Source organism: Trachemys scripta, chromosome 2, assembly GCF_013100865.1.
Source record: "Trachemys scripta elegans isolate TJP31775 chromosome 2, CAS_Tse_1.0, whole genome shotgun sequence".
NCBI classification, from domain to species: domain Eukaryota; kingdom Metazoa; phylum Chordata; order Testudines; family Emydidae; genus Trachemys; species Trachemys scripta.
In genome coordinates this window covers 134,361,933-134,384,433 of record NC_048299.1, presented here as the reverse complement: position 1 = coordinate 134,384,433, position 22,501 = coordinate 134,361,933, and the positions used below count along the sequence as shown (strand labels likewise).

The window sequence follows — 22,501 nt, the reverse complement described above, 5'->3', positions numbered from 1 at the left end:
AATAGAACCTACCATAAAATATTTCCTCTTTTATCCCTAAATCTGGATCTAGGAAAAGTGGAATTTTAGAATTACCTGGTCTGAGATCCAAGATTGACTATATTTTAGTCAATGAAATAATGAAAAATTGAAGGTCTGATATCTTTTTAACAGCAAGAGCTAGAAACACCTCCTTTACCCTGTTGATGAACTGGGATTCCCAGGTTTTCAATTATATAGCATCTATATCCATCCTAGGCAGATTGATAGACTTTGGATCCTAAGAATCATGACATGTTGATTTGTAGAAAGTCTATCAATTTGTTTTCAAGCATTTCTAACATACCTCTCACTGTAGTATGGGAACATTGTACAAAATTATAAAAACATAATGAGAACTGTTTAAAAGGCAGTTCTCCATTCTTCTTCTGCTTCTAATTCCAAGCCCTCTGTTCATTATCCTCCCTAATCTTGCTTTAGTTATTGTCTTTTACTTCTAGATATGATGGATTTTTTCTCTTTGGGTTCTTTGGGGGAATGGTATGACAAAGAAGAGATTCTTACATTGTCATCTGAAGATGGTGAGGTAGGGATCTTCCCGAGTTCCGTAAGAAAGGTGTTCCAGAGTCTTAGGCCTGCATTTGACAAGGTTCAATCTTCTGCTCCTTCTGGGATCTAATAAATTAAATGTTCCTAATGATTGTAGTTACCAAATATTTCCTCTTTTATCCCTGGCAGGAGCAGAGCAGGAGTCAGGAACCGGGTTGAGTGCAGGCACAGGCACAATCCAATGCAGCCTCAACAGAAAAACACTGGGTTGCTCTGACAAACTCCCTGTTCCTCCTCTTGGCTTAAATAGCATAGTTGGGCCAATCGGTAGAGTCGAGTGATCCTCCAATCAGAGCTCCCATGGGTGGTCCCTTGGCGGGGGCTGTAGCCCTAGTAGCTTCTCAGCCCACCCACTTTAGTACCTAGTGGATGGAGACCAGGAAGTGGCAGCTGACTGGGGACTCTCCAGTCTGGGTTCAAGCCTTGAGACATCATGCCTTCCATTTACATGAAGTCTGCAAGTTGTCTGGCAGACTCCTGGACTTGCATTCTTCTCCACAGAGGAAGAGGGGGCAATCTTCTTCTTCAGGGCCTCCCCAAAAGTGGACACTTAAGCTTGTCTTCCTTGAAAGAGAACTCAAAACATTATTGGACTCTTCAGGTACCCATGCTAGAGCTGGGCCATGTATACATCTTCCTGGTACTGCAGCAGCAGGATATGGATACCATGTCATCAACTTTGGTACCATCTGTAGGAAGGATGTTTTGTCTGGTACTGCAGTGGAATGATATCGGTACCATCCTGTCAACTCTGGTACAATCTTCAGGATAGCTACTGAGTCCAATACCATGGTGGACAGATATCAGTACTGTGCTGTTGACTCAGTACGTTATCTACAAGATGGCTGTTGAGTCCAGAACGACTGCATGCTGTTTCAGTGCTGACATCATTAATACTGACAACCCCACAAGTCTGAGGCAGCAAAAGAATTTGCTTTGCCTCTCTGTTCCAGACCATCCTGTACAGCACAAGTCCATGCATTTGTGACATCTCCTGCAGTACTGGCTCTGTCTTTTCAACTTCGGAGCAGAGACTGTCAGTACCAACTAAGAAGCATATTGAGGGCTGGATGCCTTCTCCAGTACCCACTTTGACACCAGGACATGCTGTGTTAGCGGTGGGAAAATCTTAGGTCTAATTTTTAGCCTTGGACTTTGCTTTGGCATCAACAGCCTCAGTACCAGAATGATTGTCAGCTTGGCTACTGATCCCAGCTTATATCACAGTACTGACTATGAATTCTTTCTCAACAGCAATTCACAATGCTGTACCATCAACGTTTTTGTGGTATCAACTGCCATATCTGTCTCAGTACCTATATTGACCTCTTCACAATGGACTAGAGATCGATCAGTTCAACTAGTGGTCCCATCAGCTTTTGACCCTTGATACCTATTGAATATTTAGATGACCCCTTGTAGTCTGATCAGAGTCCTCCAAAACTTTGTTATCCCCTCCTACATGCAGTTGGTCTAGCAAATCTTCAAGACTGTTCCAGCAGCATTTGCCCCAAGAGCAGGAGATATCATTCAGAAGGGACAGATCATGGTGGCCCTGTTCTTACTGTGCCCCTTTGCCGTATACTCTCCCTCCATGATCATTTGGGAATCCCTGATGTACTTCCTATTCCCTTAGGTCTCAATCACTGGCCCAGTCAGGGGAAGGTTGTCAAAGCATATGACAAAGCAATTTAGTTTGGACTATGAAAAGATGCTGTTCCCCGACAGCAGCCAGTACTGCAAGAGGAACCATTGCCTGGGAACCAATTTTACATCAGGAGCATACATCTTCTCCTGTTAACCTTTCTTTCGCCTCACCTGAGAATGCAGTGATCACGGACTCTTCTTCTCTTGTTCCAGATTAGTTTATTTCATCAGGAACTTCTGAGAAAAATGGCTGGTGCTTTATCATGCAAGATTAGCTTGTACAAGAGAATGCTTACATTCTCCAGGCTACTGCCTCTGGGACAGTAGCCTTCACTATCAATGAGACTCTTCTAGAACCAGCAAAGACTTTATGGAGTATGCCAGTATCCTTAGTCCGTATAGCTAAGTGCACAGACAAACGTTATTGTGTTCCTATGAAAGACTTTGAGGGTTTCTATTCCCATTCTGCCTTGAATTATTAGAATTATTAGATATTGACGGACAATACAAGCATGCTACCTAAACAGACAAAGAGGGGTGAAGTCTGATCAGATTTGTCAAGAAGAGATGAAACTGTAGTTTTGCATCAAGAAGGGAATTACTCCCTTTGCTGCATACTTACTGAGTGCCCAGAACCAGTTGGCCAATCATCTCAGCAGGAGATTTTCTCAAAATCATCAGTGGTCCCTGAAGAACAGTGTGCTCACAATCATCTTTCATGCCTGGGTATTCCATCAGTTGATCTATTTGCAACAAAAGACAACAAGAAATGCAGTCAGTTATGTTCCTAAGGGCTGGTCCACACTAACCCCCCAGTTCAAACTAAGATATGCAACTTCAGCTATGTGAATAACGTATCTGAAGTCGAAGTACCTTAGTTCGAACTACAAAGTACTTACCGCAGGTCCACACGTGGCAGGCAGGCTCCCCCGTTGACTCCGCGTACTCCTCTCGCGGAGGAGGAGTACCGGCGTCGACGGCGAGCACTTCCGGGATCGATTTATCGCGTCTAGACCAGACGCGATAAATCGATCCCAGAAGATTGATTGCTTACCACCGAATAGGGTGACCAGATGTCCCGATTTTATAGGGACAGTCCCGATTTTTGGGTCTTTTTCTTATATAAGCTCCTATTACCCTCCACCCTCTGTCCCAATTTTTCACATTTGCTGTCTGGTCACCCTACCGCCGAACCCGGAGGTAAGTACAGACGTACCCTAAGTGGGTTACAGTCCAGGCTCATTAACCAGCACCTTTCCTCTGTAGTAGGAACAGAGTCTCACATACATATTTTCCCTGTTCTGCTCATCCCACATGTGATTGTCAAGTTGAAGCAAGACCATGACAAGATCATTCTTAAAACTCCAGCTTGGTCAAGACAGTGCTGGTTCTTGGATTTTCACAATCTCTCCTTTCAGCCTCTAGGCTCTGCCTCCTCTTCCAGGCTTACTCACCCAGCAACACGGAAGGATGTTACACCCTCACCCCAACAGTTTTCACCTGACGGCATGGCTGTTAAGTGGTTAGCTCAGCCAGAGAAGGACTGTTCAGTGTCATTTCAGGAGATATTAGACTTTTAGAGTATCTGTTACATCTCAAATCCTTGAGATTTCTCCTAAACTCCCAGAGAGTTCACTTAGCGATCTCATCATTCAGGGAACATCCATTGTTTTTTTCAAATCTAATGGTCTCCAGCATATGCCTATATTCCAATGTAAGCCCAGGATTAGTAGAACTCAAGTTAGCAGACCCTGGGTTTGTTAACTTAGGACTTGAGCATTTAAACTCATTTTAAATGAGTAGATGTTCTTATGCTATCCCGATCAGGTCTTCCATCCCTATGAGTGATACTTCTTATCATTATTTTAATTTCCCCCTGTTTCTCCTATTTAACTTGTTACGAACTGTTGAATGGGGGAAATATAGTATAATTTGAAACACATATTTTGTATGCATTTGTGTGTGCATGCAAGAGAGCGGAGACTGATAAGGGGCCCTGTAGATCATAACCTTTATCCCAAAGTCCACCTATAACTAGAAAAGACTGAAGATCTCACCTTATTAAAATACACTAGAATGTCAGCATTCTGATATATTATCTCACCAGGAAGTTATTTGGTGATACAAGTTACCTCTACATTTTAGCTGAGAAGTGTGATTCGCATGGACCTCTGCTAGCTTTGCAAGCTAGCTCCCTAAAAATAGTGCTACCTCACTACACATGGGTATGTCTACACGAGCTAGGAATCGGACCTCCCCGCTCAAATGTAGCAATAGCCTTAGAGAGATTTTTTTGGACTAGAAAGCTGTCTCATCTAATCAATAAGATGGAAGAATTCTGAGCAGCAGTCAGCAAAGTTGTAATGAGTCTAAGCCATCACATCAATAACCTTTTTGATAGAGGTATGTGATATGGGCTAATTAAAGCAAAGATATCCAGGTTAGAGACTAGATTAATATTACAATCTCTCTCTCTCACACACCCACACCCACACCCACCCACACCCACCCCCACACACACACACACACAGAGACCTAGTTCTCTGTGGCAGTTACAAGCAACTTACATCTATGCAGTGCCTGAAATCGTGGATCCAGATATCTTTTACTGCTAGTTAGGTTCCAGTGGAGGATATAAAAATTAAGTCCACAATTTTCAGCAAAGGGTCTACATTTTTAACCAGTTAGGAAAGATTTTTTTTCTTCTGTTCTGAGATGCATATTGAATTTTTTTTTGGAAGAAATATTGTTACAGGAGTTGAGGGTATTATAATGAAGAATGCTAATTATAAAAGGTTCTTCACATAAAATTTATACAATGAAATATAAAAAGCCAATGTAAGGTAATGAAAATGAGAGAATATGTGTACAGATCAAGGAAACATGCATTTCCTTCCCATTCCGTCATGTAAAACTGTTAATTGAAACAAGTTTGTTTATTGTACTTTTTGTTTTGATTTTTTTAGAAATGAGAGACAAACCTAATCTGGTAGAATAAACTCTGGGTTTTTTTTTTTAACCTAAACAATTTACACCTTTATTGTTATTTATTTTATTATTGTTTATGTGATTGATCCTGCACCTTTAAAGCCAATTGCAAAACTCCCATTGACTTCAATGAAACAGCATCAAGGCTGACTTTATTATATTTATATAATTTGCAGCTGTGTAATATCTTGCACGGAATCTGGAGCCCAGTTTGACAAAATGGTTTAAATATGTTTGCTTGTTTTTTCTTCTCTTATCACTTCTGTATTTTATTTTCATACCCTGAAATCTTTGAGGGATGGAGGAAAACAAAAGTACTATATTTAATTTTAGATTTCTTCAACACTGCAGTGACACTTCCAGGTTAATTGTGAAGCCAATTGATCATTTCTTGGCATACAGTGTGACACCATCCAATAAACTCTGACAACTTTCTCCCACTTCAGTTCCTGAGTAACTTGTAATTTTCTTGATATGACAAAATAGTGATTTAGTATTCATGCTGTGCCTGTCTATTCATTTTTTCATTTTTCAAAATGTTAATGAGACTCAGCAAATAGGATCTTTATAAAATTAGCTTTACTGAAAGTTCTATTGTAGTAGCTGGAGCCTCCGACAAACCATGATTTTAAGATATTTTGTTTAAACTGAGGCTTTAGAGTGTGTATTAAAACTGTCAAATGACTGAATCCATTTTTGTGTGTATTACAGACAACCCTGGCCTGCTAAGCCATGTTCCAGTTTATATTAGAATCCTGGATGTCAACGACAACCCTCCAGAGCTTGCCAGAGAATATGATGTAGTTGTCTGTGAGAATGCAAAGCCCGGGCAGGTAACCCATCAGTCTCGTGGTTCTCTTTCCTCTAATGTATGGCAAAAGAACAGTTTTATTTCTGTTAATGTTGCTTGCAAAAGAATTTTGATTCAATGAGTACTTGAGCATCGCATTTTTATAGGCAAAAAAAATGAATGCCATTATATTTTGTATACTTTGTATTTGATCAGACTTTTGAATGTGATAGGTGGAGGGAAATGTGTTTTGGGGATTTTTTTTAAATATTTTTGTCATGTTAGTGTTAAAAATCAAATGTCTGTGTTCAGTCAAGATAGTCAAAATCATAATCACATCTGTTAAATGAATATATATTGGAAACCCATGATCTTGTTTATAGTCATCATCATCATCAACAACAATGGTACAAAGCAAATTCAGTGTCCCTCCCACCGCAGTTGTCACTCAGTACAAGATTCCTTCATGGTGCTCTGTACAATGGTAGATACAACATGGCTACCATAGTGTTTCTTTGCACATTTTGTTGTCCTAAAGAGCAATTTGTGTGAGGATTACAAACAGGATGAACCCTGCATGGGTGTCCCTGTGAAATGGCATCAGCCATTCATAATACAAAGGAGGCTGACATTTTTTTTTTCTTTCTACTGCTACTTCCATTGCTGGTATGCTCCATCAATGCCTAGGCTTTACCATATTTTCACATCTTTCACTCTCTTTGAGTATTCTGCACTATTCGCCACCACTTCCTTCTGGCTATGCACTAGTTTGCTTGACAGCCTTAAAATTGATGTTAGGGTGTAATTGCTTTTCACCATGGATTACAATACAATCTGAGGCAGATATTGAGCAGCTATTAGAGATAAAGTGTTATCTGTAACAAAATGAAAAATACTCAAAATACAAGGGTACTCAAATTTTTTCTTAAAGGGTCCATTTTTTGAGCAGTAATGGGTTTCACGTCAAAAACATGAAAATTCATGTGTGCACTGAGGAAAGGGTAAGGGTATTCATATCTACAATGTAAGAAATATCCACAGCAAATAACGTACAACTTGAGGGACAGAAGAATTGAACAAAACTAAATGGAGACAAAAAAAATGTGAAATTATCCTAAATAATGTGACTTTCTTTTCTGACTTCTAGATATTATCTAGTGCAATGCTTTTATTTTTAAATGATGTAAATTAAAGACAAGGTATATTTTAATGAGTTATAACATGGCACAGGGCAAACTCTGAAATGTTTTCTTTGTTTGCTGTATGTTTTTAAATCAGCAAATTATTCCCGTTGATGAACTCTCAAAAGGAAGTTCTGTATATGAAAAGTTATGAGCAAGTTATTTATTAAATGATCAAATATGTCTGACCACACTGACATCTGTTGCTGATGTGTACTGGGATTATATTTCTCATTGGAGCTATTGTTCCCTGGTGTGAATGATGCCATGACCCTTGCTACACTACAATCTAACATCCAGGAGTAGTACCTCTGGGAAGGACTTTATAATACACTAGTTTAATATGAAAGGATGGAACAGCGTGCTTGTTACTAATGTTGTTTTTTTTAACTAGGAAAACTGTATTGCACACATTTTATTATTAATTATTTGTCATGTGGAAGTGCACCAAGACGCTAGTGAAAATCAAGTTACCATTATACTGTACAAAAAACACATAAGTAGTCATTGGCCCTTCCTCAAAGAGCTTACCGTGTAATTGAAGACAAGATGCAACAACTGAGTTTGACAAATATTAAGAAAGAGGGGAGGAAAGATGAGGGTAACATTATAAGTTAACCATTACTTATGATAAAATGTGTGATGGTTCAGATAGATATCGTGGTTCAGAATAATTTAAAAGACATTTGATTGCTTTTATTTCTTGTGACTTAGCCACAATTGGTGAGAATGACCAATAGGATGTCCCATTAAGGAACTCATTGCGTCAAGCAACCTCAATTCTTAGATTCTTAGACTCTACACATATTTGGTTTAAGGTACTCCCAGCTTGACATAAAATCCCAGTTTTGTATCTTTTTCCTAGATTAATACATTTACATTTAGCTGCATTAAAACTCCTGTTGTTTGCTTGTGCCCAGTTTACCAAGTGATCCCGATTGCGCTGAATCAGTGACCTGTTTTCTTCATTATTTACCCTCCCCCATTTTTGTGTCATCTGCCCACTTTATCAGTGATGATTTTATATTGTATTTCCGGTCATTGATAAAAATGTTAAATGTAGAACCAAGATCTGATCCCTGGAGGACCTCACTGGAAACACACCTGCTTGATGACAATTCCTCATTTCAGTTATATTTTGAGACCTATTAGTTAGCCAGTTTTTAATCTTTTTAATGTGTGGCATGTTAATTTTATGGCATTCTAGTTTTTTTTTTTAACGAACATGTTGTTGAGTACAAACTCAAACACCTTCCAGAAGTCTAAGTATATTCATCAACACTATTACCTTTATCAACCAAACATGTAATCTCATCAAAAAAGATAAATTAGTTTGACAGGATCTGTTTTCCATAAAACTTTGTTGATTTGCATTAATTACATTAGACTGCTTTAATTCTTTATCATTTGAGTCCCATATCAGCTGTTACATTATCTTGCCTGGGACAGATGTCATGCTGAGAGACCTATAGTTACCTGGGTTATCTCCTTTTCAATTTTTATAAATTGGCACATTAGCTTTCTTCCGGTCTTCTGGAACTTCCCCAGTGCTCCAAGACTTCAACTTCAAGAGTCCAGTGAGCTCCTCAGACAGCTCTTTTAAAACTCCTGGATGCAATTTATCTGTATCTGCTGATTTCAAAATGTCTAACTTAAGTAGCTTCTGTTTAACATCCTCCTGAAATACTAGTGGAATGGAAAGAGTGTTATCATCACCATATGATGAGACTATATCATCTGTTTGTTCCCCAAATATGATCCACAATATTTATTGAACACTTCTGCCTTCTCTGCATTATTATTGATAATTCTACTGTTTTCATCTAGTAACAGACCAATACCACTGTCAATTTTTTTTTTGTTCCTAGTATACTTAGACTCCTTTTTAGTGTCCCTAAGTCTGTTGGACATAGATTTCCCCTAGCGTCTCTTTCCTTCCCTTATCAATTTTCTATACTTCCTTACTTCTGATTTATTGTCATTATTATCAACTTCCTTGTCTTCCGTTTATACAATATATATAAGAGCTGCCCTCAATTCTGGTGCATCTTGTAAAGTGTTCTTAAAAGACTGTCAATTATCATTCACAGTCTTCTGATTACATTCTTCCCCCCAGCTGATTTGGTTCATAATTTTTTATAGCTTTGTGAAACTAGCCCAATTAAAGCACTAAGTATATACATTACAGGTCTGGACTTTATTTGCTTGCACATTATAAATGTGATCAAATCATGATCATTTATACCTAAGTTACCATTAATTTTTAGTTCTGTAATCAGTTCCTCTTTATCTGTTAAGACAAGGTCTAATAACGATTCCCCCATGTTGGATGCAACACTTTTTGAGTTAGGAAACAAAGGAAACATAAAAGCTGGAATTTAATTCTATTACTTGATTATAAAAAACAAATAGATTCAAACACCCAATTTTACATTTCACAAAAAAAAAAAGGCATTCACTTCAGCTAATCACAGGGCAAATAAATTGTCAAGCAACTCCAAAATATTGCTTCGCTTTACACTGTTGTGAGTCAAAATCAAATTAAGAGAGAAAAAGATTTTTCTTTATTGTAATACAGACTTAGATCTTTACATTTTCCTTGAGCTCCACAAATAGTCAACACAATAGAAAATTTACTTTAGGGGTCACAGCAAAAATAGAATTAGAGGAGGGATTTGCAAGAAAAGAGGATAGTGGCCTTATGGACTAGTTCACAGAAGACATTCCAGTTGTAAGGGGCTATCCCCTCTTTAGTAAAATAGCTTGGTTTGGGGAATTAAAACTTGATTGAATCCTGGATGTAGGAAGGACTATAACTGGAAGAATCCTGTTTCTGAAAGCAGAGGACTAAAATGTAAACACTAAGGACTTATCTTCACCACCGCACTACATTGGCAAAGTTGCGCTATGTTGAGAGGCAGAAGCTATGTTGGTGGGAAGGTGTCTCCCCCCAACATAACACAGCACTTTAAGTCAATGTAACGTACGTCACTCAAGTGGGTGGTTTTTTCAAATCCCCGAATGACAAAAGTTACATCAACTTAAGCAGTAGTGTAGACAAGCCCTGAGTTTAGGTTCTGTACTAATAATTACAATAGCAAAATATTGCTCAGCATTTCTTGGGTTTCATATATTTTCATTTTTGAAAATCTTAAGAACTTCAGTTTAAAAGTTCCATCTAAAGAAAAACATAATTTATGTAACAAATCAGATGTATAACAGCAATGTATGAATGTATATATCACTAAAACTTGCTTTTTAAATGTCACTTCCTGATGAGAGAAAAGGTGGGTGAGGTAATATCTTTTATTGGACCAACATCTATTGGTGAAAGAGAGAAGCTTTTGAGGCACAGAAAGATTTTCTTCAGCTCTGGGAAAGGTACTCTAAGCATCACAGTTAAGTGTAAGGTGGAGCAGATTGTTTAGCGTACATAGTTAGCATATATTCTAAGGAACCATTCAAGGCAGATGCTAACTACTTATGCTAATCCATTTGCTCCATCATGCATTTGGCTGTGATGCTCAGAGTACCTTTCCCAGACCTGAAGAAGAGAGCTGTGTGACTCAAAAGCTTGCCTCTCTTTGATTAAGTAGATTTGTATCTCATCAGGTTATACCTATGACACCAGGTGCACCTTGCCAATGAATAGTGTTGGTTTCATTTGGATGTTAGAACTCACAGCACCCGGTGAGGTGGTAGCCAGAGGCAACACAACAGTCACTAACTATGTGAATAAGCTAGAAATTATAGTACAACACCATCACAAAATCCAACTGATCATCATCAGGAGTTGGTTCAATACAAGATATTACCTCACCCACCTTGTCTCTTTAATATCCTGGGACTGACTCATCTACAACTACACTGCAGCCTTCCTGATGAGTTATTTTGCAGGTTTGTGAAAAAAACCCACATGGGTTTTGGGTCCAACCTTCCTCCCCCATTATCCCAGCTTTTTGTGAGTATTTTATTTATGTTTTAATCAGTTGTTGTTGTTGTTGTTGGACTCCATTGGATGTAAGTTAATCTGAAATATTTACATGAATAAAGAATATAAGAACTGGGACTGAATAACTGATAGAGTCATTGATAGTACTGCGAACTGTTAGAACTGCTTGGTTTGCTAGAATCTGGAAACTCTTGGAAGGAGGCAAGGCACTTGATAAAATGATTATTAGTTTTTCAGGCTTCACAGTACTGAATTGACTAAGGGGTTGTTTCTCATTCTAGTTGCAGTACATATGAAAGCTGCTGATCAATACCGCAAATGGTTGATAAATATTTAGTGATTATAAACATTGTTGCAGTAGTCGCTGATTAAATATGTCTGAAGTTGAAAAAAAAAAACCTCAGTGAACTGAAGTAATGAAAATAGGTAATTCTAAATAAAATGTAAAGATTCTTTAAGATCAAATGTGCCACTGAATGATACTTTGTCTTTTGAAGTGGAAAAGCAGAACATCTACTGTTGTAATGATCCTGGAAGTGAGGCATTGTCTATGCTGTTATCTTCTGTTTGAAAGTCGCGATAATTAAAACCCTTGTTCACAGTCTTTCAGCAGCTTTTCAATATCAATGTAATTCAGGAAAACTCTTTGTTTTTCTTCAACTTTCAGGAAATGACAAAGAATAATCTGTATATTCAGTTGGTGATTATGCCAGAAAAGCAACTGAAAGGCAAAGACTTGGACTTGATAACTTATAACTTCTTTTGTGCTAACACTGGCTTCAATGTAGCACAAAATGAGCAATTTAAAGAAACAATTGAAGCACTTTGCCCTAGAGATATCTTTCGAGACAGATTTAAACTCACAGACCCACTGCTTGATGCTACAAGTGAAATAGCAAAGGAAAAAATAAATTAAGGGAAGAACTAAAGAATCAAGATTGACATCAATACAAGATGGTTGGTCGAACAGACTTTCCTACATTGGCCCATCAAAAAGAATGATTACTAATTTACATTAAATATGCATGATTTCCACATTAACATTTACATACAATTACCATGCTTATCGCTAATTTCTACATCTCTTTCTCTCATCCTTTCCCTCTGTCTAACTCCCTTCCCCTTGAGGACACTACAGATGAAGCAAAATCTCCAGTCTATGCCTAGGAAGGGAAAATAAGATGTGACTGGCTTTTCTAAGAAAAACACCCCACCACAATACAACTAGGCCTCATCCCTAGTTTTCTTCTCCACTGTGCACCATGTACTCATCTCCACACGCAATCACTTCTTTCTTCTCATAGCAGAATGAATAGATTTGCCTCCCACAAAATCAGTACCTCCCACAAAAATAAATTCTGACCCCTCCCAAAATCAATTTTCTCCACAAAACAGAATTAAAAAAAAATCATTTAGGGAAATCAATAATTTTGACATGAAATTCTGCTGGGTGGGCTGATAGGGAGCCAAGATCCTGGAAGCCCTGAGAGCCGCAGCAGAGTTGGGAACCTTAGAGCTTGAAGCAAGCGCTTTCAGGCACCTGTCTTCCCTTCAGCCTTTCTGGCAGACTTTGGAAGAGTTGGGTGGGTAAGCTGGCAGGAAACCAGGCAAGTGTCTGACAGAAACCTGTCTGGCTGTCAGGATTCCATCAGATCCCTTGCTGGGTTCTGTTTGACCTTTGTTGAAATCAAACCTTCTCAAAATATTTCAATGTTGAGAAATCTGCATTCTCCAATGGAAAACTGTTCCACCAGAGAATTTCTAACCAGTTCTACTTATAAAGTCAATCACATAGTAGGGCAGATTCTCAGCTGCAGAGGAGTTCTACAATTCAAGCGGGGGGACACAATGACATCCTAAGAGCTGCTTTATTTTACGCTAGTTGCCCAGAGTCCTAAGAGGCCGTACCAGCAGTCAGGGATTCCCCAGGCCATACCTTTTTGGCCCAGCCATTCCTCCTGCCTGAGCAGCTAGGATGAGAGTGCAGGTAGCCCAACAGCAGCCCTAAGCTGTCTAAGGTTTTCCTTACAAAGTGATAATCCTCCAGTGTCCAGTTAAGCAGAATAAAGCAGATTTAACATACTGGATTTATTTTGTTTTGAATTCCATAAACCTGTGGGAATTTTTTACTGGGCATTTTTAGGTAAAGGTTTGGGGATAAGTTTGAGGTGAGGGAAATAACATCAACACTGATTTTCACAGTCTTTCCCTCTGCTTCTCCCTCCCTTCCCAAGAGCACAATTTATTTTGTTTTTAATTCAATAAAACCTAACGTTAGAAAGGAATTATTTCAATGAACCCCAAAAGGATCTCCCTCTCAAAACACTTGTGAGGAGAAAACCATTTGAACATTCTGCTCATGACTTTCCTAGTCTGGCATTCACCCTGCTTAGGAGATACATTCTGTATCCCACAGGAACTGCTGACTGATGCACAATTAATATTGCTTGAGACACAGGACCAAATTCAAATCCATCATAAGCAAGTGCAATTCCCCTTGAAGTCAATTAGAGTTGTGCCAGGTTATGCCAGGATAGAATTTGACCATCAGACAGAAAGACTTTTATTCATACGTGTTTCCATCTGTAAAATAAAATCCTCTTCTATGGTGTATTTCTTATTAAACAAATCAAAAGCTATTTCAAGCATGCTATTTATTAAGGAGGGGAAAGTAGAATATAATGTAGATCTGGGTGGTATTCAGAGTTGAAGGTCCTTGTATTCTGGAACTATTCAGACTCCAATTATGGATATTATCCAGATCCGATAAATGATAGCAATACTTGTATCTGAAATGTGTGGTAAAGTTTGAGAAGCTGATTAAATGTCTAGCAGAAAGAACAAGGCTCATATACGTGAGAAATCCCTCCATCCATATATTTATACTTCATTTCTCACTAGAGAAGGACAGAAATTCCATTTTCCAAAAGATTTGGCTTCATTACAAATAGGAAAGGGAAACAATTATTTCAAAATTCACCACGAAGGAATTTTTTTAAATGTTTTGCGTAAATTTTGAGGTTTTTTTTTTAATTTTGTACTATACAATATATAACATCCTAAAATATGATACAAATGAAGCAAAAATATTTCATTCCCAAATATTGAAATAGGACATTTTGACATTGTTGCACCTTCCCCTCCCTCCTGCCCAGTATTCTTCTACAACAAAATATCGACCCAATATCATGAAGCATTCCATTGTAATATGGCTCCAGCAAAATTTCTCCAAGTTTTACTCATCATCATAGTATCTTACTGAATAGTTTGAACAAGAAATTTTTTCTATGTATTTTTTTCATGATGATCAGTTGGATTTTGTGATGGTGTTGTACTATAATTTCTAGCTTATTCACATAGTTAGTGACTGTTGTGTTGCCTCTGGCTACCACCTCACCGGGTGCTGTGAGTTCTAACATCCAAATGAAACCAACACTATTCACTGGCAAGGTGCACCTGGTGTCATAGGTATAACCTGATGGATACAAATCTACTTAATCATTGACAAAGAACTTAGAGCTTGCTGAATTACTTTATTCAATTAGGTGGTATTCTGGTATTAAAAAATACTGTCTTCTTCTTCTTCCTCCTTTCTGGTCATCTTTTCCCTGAAAAGTTAGTCGGAGCAAGTCTTCTGTCACTTCGATGGAGCGATGCCAATTTACATCAATTGACTGTCTGGCCTTCTGTGTGTTTACTTTAGTCAGCCCTGGTAAAGTGCAAGTGATAAGATTTAAAAAGCCTTTTGATTATAAAATGGTTAGATCTTAATTTAGATCTTAAGGTGCTGCTCATATTTTTCCCAATTTATGAGCAAAAAACCTAGATGGCCTGGTGATCACCTGTGGCCTTAAATTTTATGGCTCTATGATGCTAATTCTCCATGAATTTTCTGTGACTTCTCACCATATACATTTGGAAGCCTAGAATTCAGCAAACATAAATTGCTAAAAGATCAGATGCCCTGCAACGCGTTGAAACTATCTGGTAATTGAGCAAAATTTCAGATTCAGAGAACTGCATAAATGCCTTAAATGTATTCTGCATATTTTATATAATATTTACTAATGAAAAGGGAATTTCCGTTAGCATGCAGAGCACAGCGAGAGAGCTGCCTTCATCTGGCTGGGAGAACAGTAGTGAAATCATCTTGTTTAATATTCCTGATACATATATATTCTATAGCTTGTTGGAAAGGTAAATTTTATCAAAAAAATGAAAACTGAAAAATGTCAGAAAACAAAAATTGTTCTGGTTTATTTTTCTTACTGAAACTCAATATTTTCTGTGGAATGCAGGCATGTTTCATGAAGAAAATTTGTTTGGTCAAAAATCCATTATTCTGTTGAAACACAATTTGAACAAAAAATTTCAACCAGCCCCAATGTACACACTTCATACATGGAAAAAGTGTTTCCACATTGTCTGTTTTAAATTGACTATAGACTCTCTGTTATATGGCTTAAAGTAGAGAAAATGTGGATTTTCACATGCAAAAATAGGAGAATATAGCTAGGGTATTTTCTTGAGATTTAAAGTGTTGCTAAAGACACCGTACCAATACTTCTGTGCCACTGCGGCCTTGAGGTAGTGTATTGAAAAATTGTGGCATGCATCTGAAACAAGATCCTGTAAAATCATTGGCCTGAAATGTTAGATAAATGATATAGGTACATTTTTACACATTTGGATAGTAAGATTTTCCTTGCATAAACCACAGTATGTTTTTTCATGAAAAAATGGAACAAAAATGGATGTATTTCAGTATTGTTAAAGATCATTTATTTCTAATAGTGGAGTGGTGACTCAAAAGTTCTTTATTTTCCACCCCTTTGTATCTCTAAAAGTCCTCTATTATTGTAAGAATGTATAACTGTCAAATAAAAGCCTGAAGAACACTGATTTTATCTCGACTAAACAGAAATGCTGGCTTTCCATGGCATATACCTGCTCCTTCAGGATGAGGTCTTCAAATTGCAACCAAAGGCTACTTACTCAGGGATGCATTTCAATGGAAGGCACATGCATTTGAGGGAAAAATTTGGTCCAGTCCTCCATACTGAGTGTAGTCACATAGAGCTACCTATATGAGTAAAGGCAGCAGGATTGAGCCCTAAGATTATTCTATTAGTAATAACATAGCTTGTCAAAGGAAAGTGTACAATCTATGACAAAATAAAGTATCTTTGCTAATAAACAACCAAGTTTTTGGAACTATTACTTAATGAAACACACTTTTGTTTTCTAAGGCCTTAAATCTAAATTTTAACTAGCAACTAAAGAAAAATATGCCAAAAGAAATTCAGTAGTCCCAAAAAACTGACCTACTTGATATTGAAAATATTCCCCAAGTATCTCTAAACATTAAAAACTAAATATCTGAATTTAGGCTGATCAGATGAGGCTTTTCTATCCTCCTTTCATTACGCAAGGCCATTTCAATTACAGGTATGCCTCTTGGGGTTTACCATCTTTTCAAAATGTAATGTAGAGCAATTAGCTGCTCCCCAAAGTTTTAACAAGGGCTGTATAGTATGAGACTGCTTAGCTTACTGCAGACTTCAAGATTATAGATGATCTGAGATGTAATTTGATTGCTTACAATCTGGCAAATAATTGCCTTGATTGCTTACAATCTGGCAAATAATTTATTGTGGCTCCCTTTAAAAAATCAAATCTTCCCCCCAGCTCCTAATAAAATATAATAATCAGAAAATATTGTTTGCCTTCTTATCTGCTTCAGGCTCAGACTTCACTGATTATAAAATAACTGGTGTATTATATTAGCTTTAAAAATATAATTTCTTTGTTTTGCTTTGCCACTCCTGTATAAGTGGACATTGAGACATGCCTGTGTACTTCAGCTTTTAATACAGACAGCACCCCTAACAGCCCTAAAAGTTCAGTGTGGATGAGTCTACAAACAGTTGGACACTTATCAGTCTACAAAACTAAGCAGGAAATCTCATGAGAAAATGTATTTCCCTCCCTGATTTCTGTCATTTCTGTGCAGCAATTTATTCAGTCTTATCCAGAAATACTCTAAGAATAGTCTTTCTTTTACACTATTTTGGCACTTGAATTTCCAGTCCCACCAAGAAAATGAAAGTGAAAGGTGAAAAATATTCAGTCAAACATTGCAAAAGCCTAGTAACGTTTTGGTTTGAATTCAGTTTGAAAAATCAGTAGGGATTTGGGTTGTAGGAATCTTATCCTTCAAACCTGGCTCTCCTAATCATGGTGTCTCATTTTACTCTGGGGTAAGCCAAACTAAAATGGGTTATGGATGCTGCTCTTCATCTTCTGCTCTCTTACAGTTTGGTACTGAGTCCTAAAAGGGGATTTAAACAGAGTGCTGGTGTTGAGTGTCTGTCACTCTGATTTAACAATTGTTTTCCCTAAGCATTGTTAGAGTGGAAAAAGTGTCAAGTGCTTTTGCATTTTATTAGCAGGGACAACACACAGAGGATGCTATATATTGGAGACATTTGTCTAATCAGTGTCTGGTCTCTCAGAAAACAGGTGTTTATGGAAAACTGTAATTCTGGAAATCCCCAGTATGCAGTCTTGATGATAAGGAAAATCTTTGTAGCAAGGTCCTGACCCATATTAAAATATTGTAAAGTATGGATGCTTTTAGCTTGCTCCACAGTCTGAGTCCTAAAATATTTCATTTGAGAGAAATAAAGCTAATGGGCCAGTAGTTTCATGGGTTGAATTTGGCTGCAGCCAAGTAGAAAATTAAAATAAGTTAAGCTTAAAGATTGTGCTGAGGTCAGGTAATATTTGGGTCAAGTTGAAATTTCAACACATTTACTATTACATTTTTATTTCAGGTCATTCAGACTATCAGTGCCACTGACAAAGATAACTCTGCAAATGGGCCAAGATTCCATTATTCTCTTGATGAAGGCCTTTCTTTGAATCCCAACTTTACCCTAAGGGACAATGAAGGTAAATCAAAGACATTAATCTATAAGAAGTGGGACTCTGTTTTGTCTGGGATGTCTCATTGAACAAAGCAATTGTGCTCTGTTTCTGCACAATTCTTCTCAGGAGGTGAAAACTATAATCTATCAATGTTCTACTGGCTGATTCCAAGGACACCATATTTGTACACATTGCATTGTGAACTATGAATAACCAGTACTATGTTTCAAAAATAGTCTTTTAGAAAATGCTATTCCATTTTTATATTCTGTTCTATTTTATAACCAGCATGTACGCTTTATAGTCTTTTAATCCACTCATGTTTTTTTTTTAAATATGAGTTTGAGAAAAGCGTTTGCAGTCTCAGTGCACTTCCTAGTTGATTATGATAAAGCCACCACCACTACACCAGTATGAATTGTCACTATGGCTAGCATTCTTACAAGAGAAACCAAGTACTGAAGGAAAATGAACTCCCTCTCAGTCCTAGAGGTCTGTATACCAAAGGAGGGCCTCCGGCACTGCCCTGGGAATTATATGACTGCACTATTCTGCTACAGAGCTGTGACTAAATGGTGCACTCTAGCCCTTTGCCAACTTGGAGCTTTCATTCTGTTCAGATCATGATGGAGCATTGTATTCAGGGATGGGAGATCTACCTCTGAAATGAATGCAGAGTATACTTGTGTGCCTTTATATTTTGAACGTTGAAGGGAGATTCAAATAAATTCACCAAGTGTTTGAATGTTTTCACGTTTGGGATCACAGCTGCACTCATTTCAATGCACGGAGCTTTAGATATTTGCATATTCTTCAATGGATATATTTAGATCTCTGGATCTTGATATATTATTAAACCTTTGGAGCATTTGAACAAATTGTGTGCTCTAAACCATACACTTATCTGGCCACCAGCAAAATATCAATGTTCTAAGGATTAAGGGCCATAATGTGACTTGGACTACATATTCACACATACGGATGTGAGGGAGAGTAAGAATTTCCCTTACTTCCATGTGCAAGCTATCCAGACTTTGGGTGCAGTTGAACTGGAGTAAGCGATTGCTGCTGGCCTACTATACCCCTTGGAGCATATGAATGTGAAATATGGACACCTGGAGTGGAGCATTGTACTCCATTGTGCTCCACCACCGCCAACTACAGCTGATATATGGTGTGTCATAATTCGCTTTTGGTATAGGACAACAGCAAATGACTACCCCTCTAGAGCAGGGAAAAGTAGAGGGGGAAATTGTGCCTCCAAAGGCTGTCCATGAAGCACAATGCCTCCTTGGTTTGTGCAATTTATATAGCACCCCTTCTTCAGAGCTGTGCTGTTAGGCAAAATCTAGCCCTGAAATGTCAGTGGAAAACATATACAGTGTATGTGTAATATGCAGTTTTCAAACACTTGAAACTTTGGTATTTCTAAACCATTTTTTTCAGACTTGGCTGAAGACACACCCCATGCACATGACAACTTTGAACTTTTCAAACAAAATCATTTCTAAGCTATGCATGCGCAAAAGAAAGATCAGAACAATTTAATAAATGGGTTTTGTTTTAGGACTGGATACATTTATAATGACTGAATATTTGGGGATTGTTTAGCTTACAAAAAAATATCAGTGTTGGGCTGAGAACAAGCTTGAGGAAAATCAATTCTGCAAAATTCAGCTCTGGATTTAAGGCCCAATAAACTACTGCATTAATTCCATTTTACACCATTTGACATCAGTGGGACTACACTGATTTAAAACTGAAGCTATGCAGTGGTGCTTTAGCCCACCCTGGATTTTAATCTCTGCTTTCAAAACTCTGGGTGTTTTGAGCCAGGATTTTGGCACAGAGATAAGGAGGAGGTCTTGAAATTTAAAAGTGGAGTTGGGTTTGGATTCCTAAATCTAGAAGGGGAGCCAGGTGCTGATATTCCTGCTTATGTTGAGTAATATCATACTTCTCAAGTAGATTCATTGAAGTTGATTGAGTGTCCTCATGAAATAAGTACTATTCAGTGTGAACAAGGATATCAGAATCAGACCCAGAGGGATCAGAGAATACTACCACCAGCAAAATTATACAGTATGTACACACAAATACAACAAAGAAAAACAAAATATTGCTACACTGAAGAAAATCACATAAATTTTTAGTTAATCATTTATTCCTGCAATTCTAGAAAGCAAGATCAATGAAAAATGCCTTTTCAATTATTTGGGAGTTGGTCCTGTATAGGGCTATTTGAAAGTTTTCTGCTGCAAATGTTTTTTGATTGAAAACTAGGTTTTCAAGAAAATGATTTTTTTCTTTTTCCTTTTTTTTCTTTTTGCAAAATATACTACTTTCTGAGGAAAAGTTTGACTTTTTGTCCAAAAAATTGAATTACCCCCTGCACTCCCCCCCCCCCCCCAAAAACATTGTGTTTTTCAGTAGAAAACAGAAAGTATTCAATTTGGAAGACCTATTGTGGTGCCTCATGGGACTTGTAGTTTGGTTCCTTCATGCCCACATTCTACTCTATACCTTCAGGGTCCCCAACCAGAGTGCATGACTCAAAATTCACACAACCAGGGACTCCTGTTCTTCATACGCGGGCTCAGCAAGAGAGGAGACAAAAGTACATCATGGTAGATATAGTCCAGCCTGGGAGCCTGGCTGATGGAGAAGGGGGAGCACATGAGTTACAACTCCCATGAAGCTGTGCAGTGGCATTTCTGAGTCAAAACATTTGGGTTTCATCTGAAAGTTTTCTGGTGAAAATTTTTGGTTTATAAACTTTTGCCAAAAAGTCAAAATTTTCTGTGGGGGAAAAAAAATTCTGAGCTGCTCTAGTCTTCTTTAGTCTTCCCACTTTGTTCTGTATAATGTTGCTAGCACTGGGCATTATGGAATCTATTTGAAAAAATATTCTGGTTAGTATTTTGTTTGTTTTTTAATTTATCAGTAATGTCTTAACTTGGCAGTTATTACTTAGTCTAGCATAGTTACTATCATTTTTTTGCAATACAGTTGCCTGTTCACCCAGTTCAAAATCTGCTTGTTTAATCTGCCAGTGTGAATCTGCTCTTTATTATGAATTCTGTGCCCGCCCAAATGGTCTCTTTTCCCACTAATGTGTTGTTGATTAGCATGCTTAATTCCTTTTATATTTTTTTAACCTTATCCTTTCCTCATGAATTCTAGCATAAAGAGAACCTTTCATATGGATCTTCCCAACCTATATGGAAGGTGGTCAGTCAGATACCCTAATTTCTCTGTGCCTCAATTCCTTTATGGATTTCAGGATCTGTGCCTGGGAAGGGAAAGGGGTCAGTGATAAGAAGGACATGCCCTGTTCCCCAAAGACAGCAGCAGAGAAGACAGCAGCATGAATGCATTCTATATAAACTGTTCCTCGAGTCTTTTCCTGCTGGGGAAGGCCCCTTACAGGAGTTTTCACAGTTAGAGACACCCAAGGAAGTCTTTGCTGCAGGACCACACTGTCAGGGAGTCAAAAGGAGGGGAGATGAACCTCTTCAGAATGCAGAGCTGGTTGACAAAATTTAAATTTTCAAAACATTTTTTTCTTTGCAAAAAGCTCACACAGTTTCTCAACCAGTTTGCAGAATGCTTGACATTTTTGTGGGGAGGGGGAGGAAAGATTTCAATGAAAATGTTTGTGAATGTTTTTCAGTCAGCTCTGTCTACTTCAAGCTGTGGTGAAAGCCCAAGACTTCTGTACAGATATATAGGTTGGTATGGACATAGCCACACACATGCATACAGAGTCTGTCTGTCTGTCTCTACGTGTGTGTGTGTATGTGTGTATATATACACAGAGAGAGAGAGGATTAGATTGATAGATCACTTCCTCTCTATTTTGGTTCATGCTGTAACCTGCAAGCAGAAGTTATACTGCCCTTGAGACACTTGGGAGAGACTGTAACCTCTAGAGGGAACTTCACTCAGGTTTCAGGGAACTTTTAAGATTTTCAAGCTCTTTGAAACACAACTTTTTCTCTCACAAGATTTACAAATCCTACTGGTTGCCCCAATGACTGTGGTAAATCCCCTGCAATGTAATTATTTGTATCACAGAATGTACATGTTCAGCCATCTGTGCCAATATAATTTGTAAATTTCCCAAGCTTTAACCCACTGAGACTGGTGACTTCTGAAAGTCTGAAATTGGGCTTAACATCCAGAAAATGTTCAACTCCAACAAGGTAAAGATAGTCTCATGCACTAATTATCATTGAGGATCAATATTGAAGACAAGTTTGAAGATTTTCCAGTGAGCCATTTTTGAGTTATGTGTGGGGGGAAAGTTACATGCCTTTTCTATAGCTACAGCTTGTTTGCTATTGTTTCTTCAACAAGATATTTTAACAGCAACACAGGAGAGGAGCTGCCTCCAGATAAATAATGCTTAGGTGGCCCCCATTA

General features: G+C 37.9%; 1 protein-coding gene across 4 annotated transcripts in view; it reads left to right on the top strand.

The window, feature by feature from the left end:
• The window catches only part of CDH18 (cadherin 18), a 904,559-nt gene that overhangs the window by 858,084 nt on the left and 23,974 nt on the right, over window positions 1–22,501 (top strand). For 3 of the 4 annotated variants that reach the window (XM_034761577.1, XM_034761578.1, XM_034761579.1), the window contains 2 exons: window positions 5,935–6,056; window positions 17,983–18,100. In XM_034761577.1, coding sequence (XP_034617468.1) covers window positions 5,935–6,056; window positions 17,983–18,100 — 240 coding nt within the window. Of the gene's footprint in view, window positions 1–5,934; window positions 6,057–17,982; window positions 18,101–21,749; window positions 21,808–22,501 lie in introns of those variants that run through there. The other variant, XM_034761580.1, reaches the window with a different exon arrangement.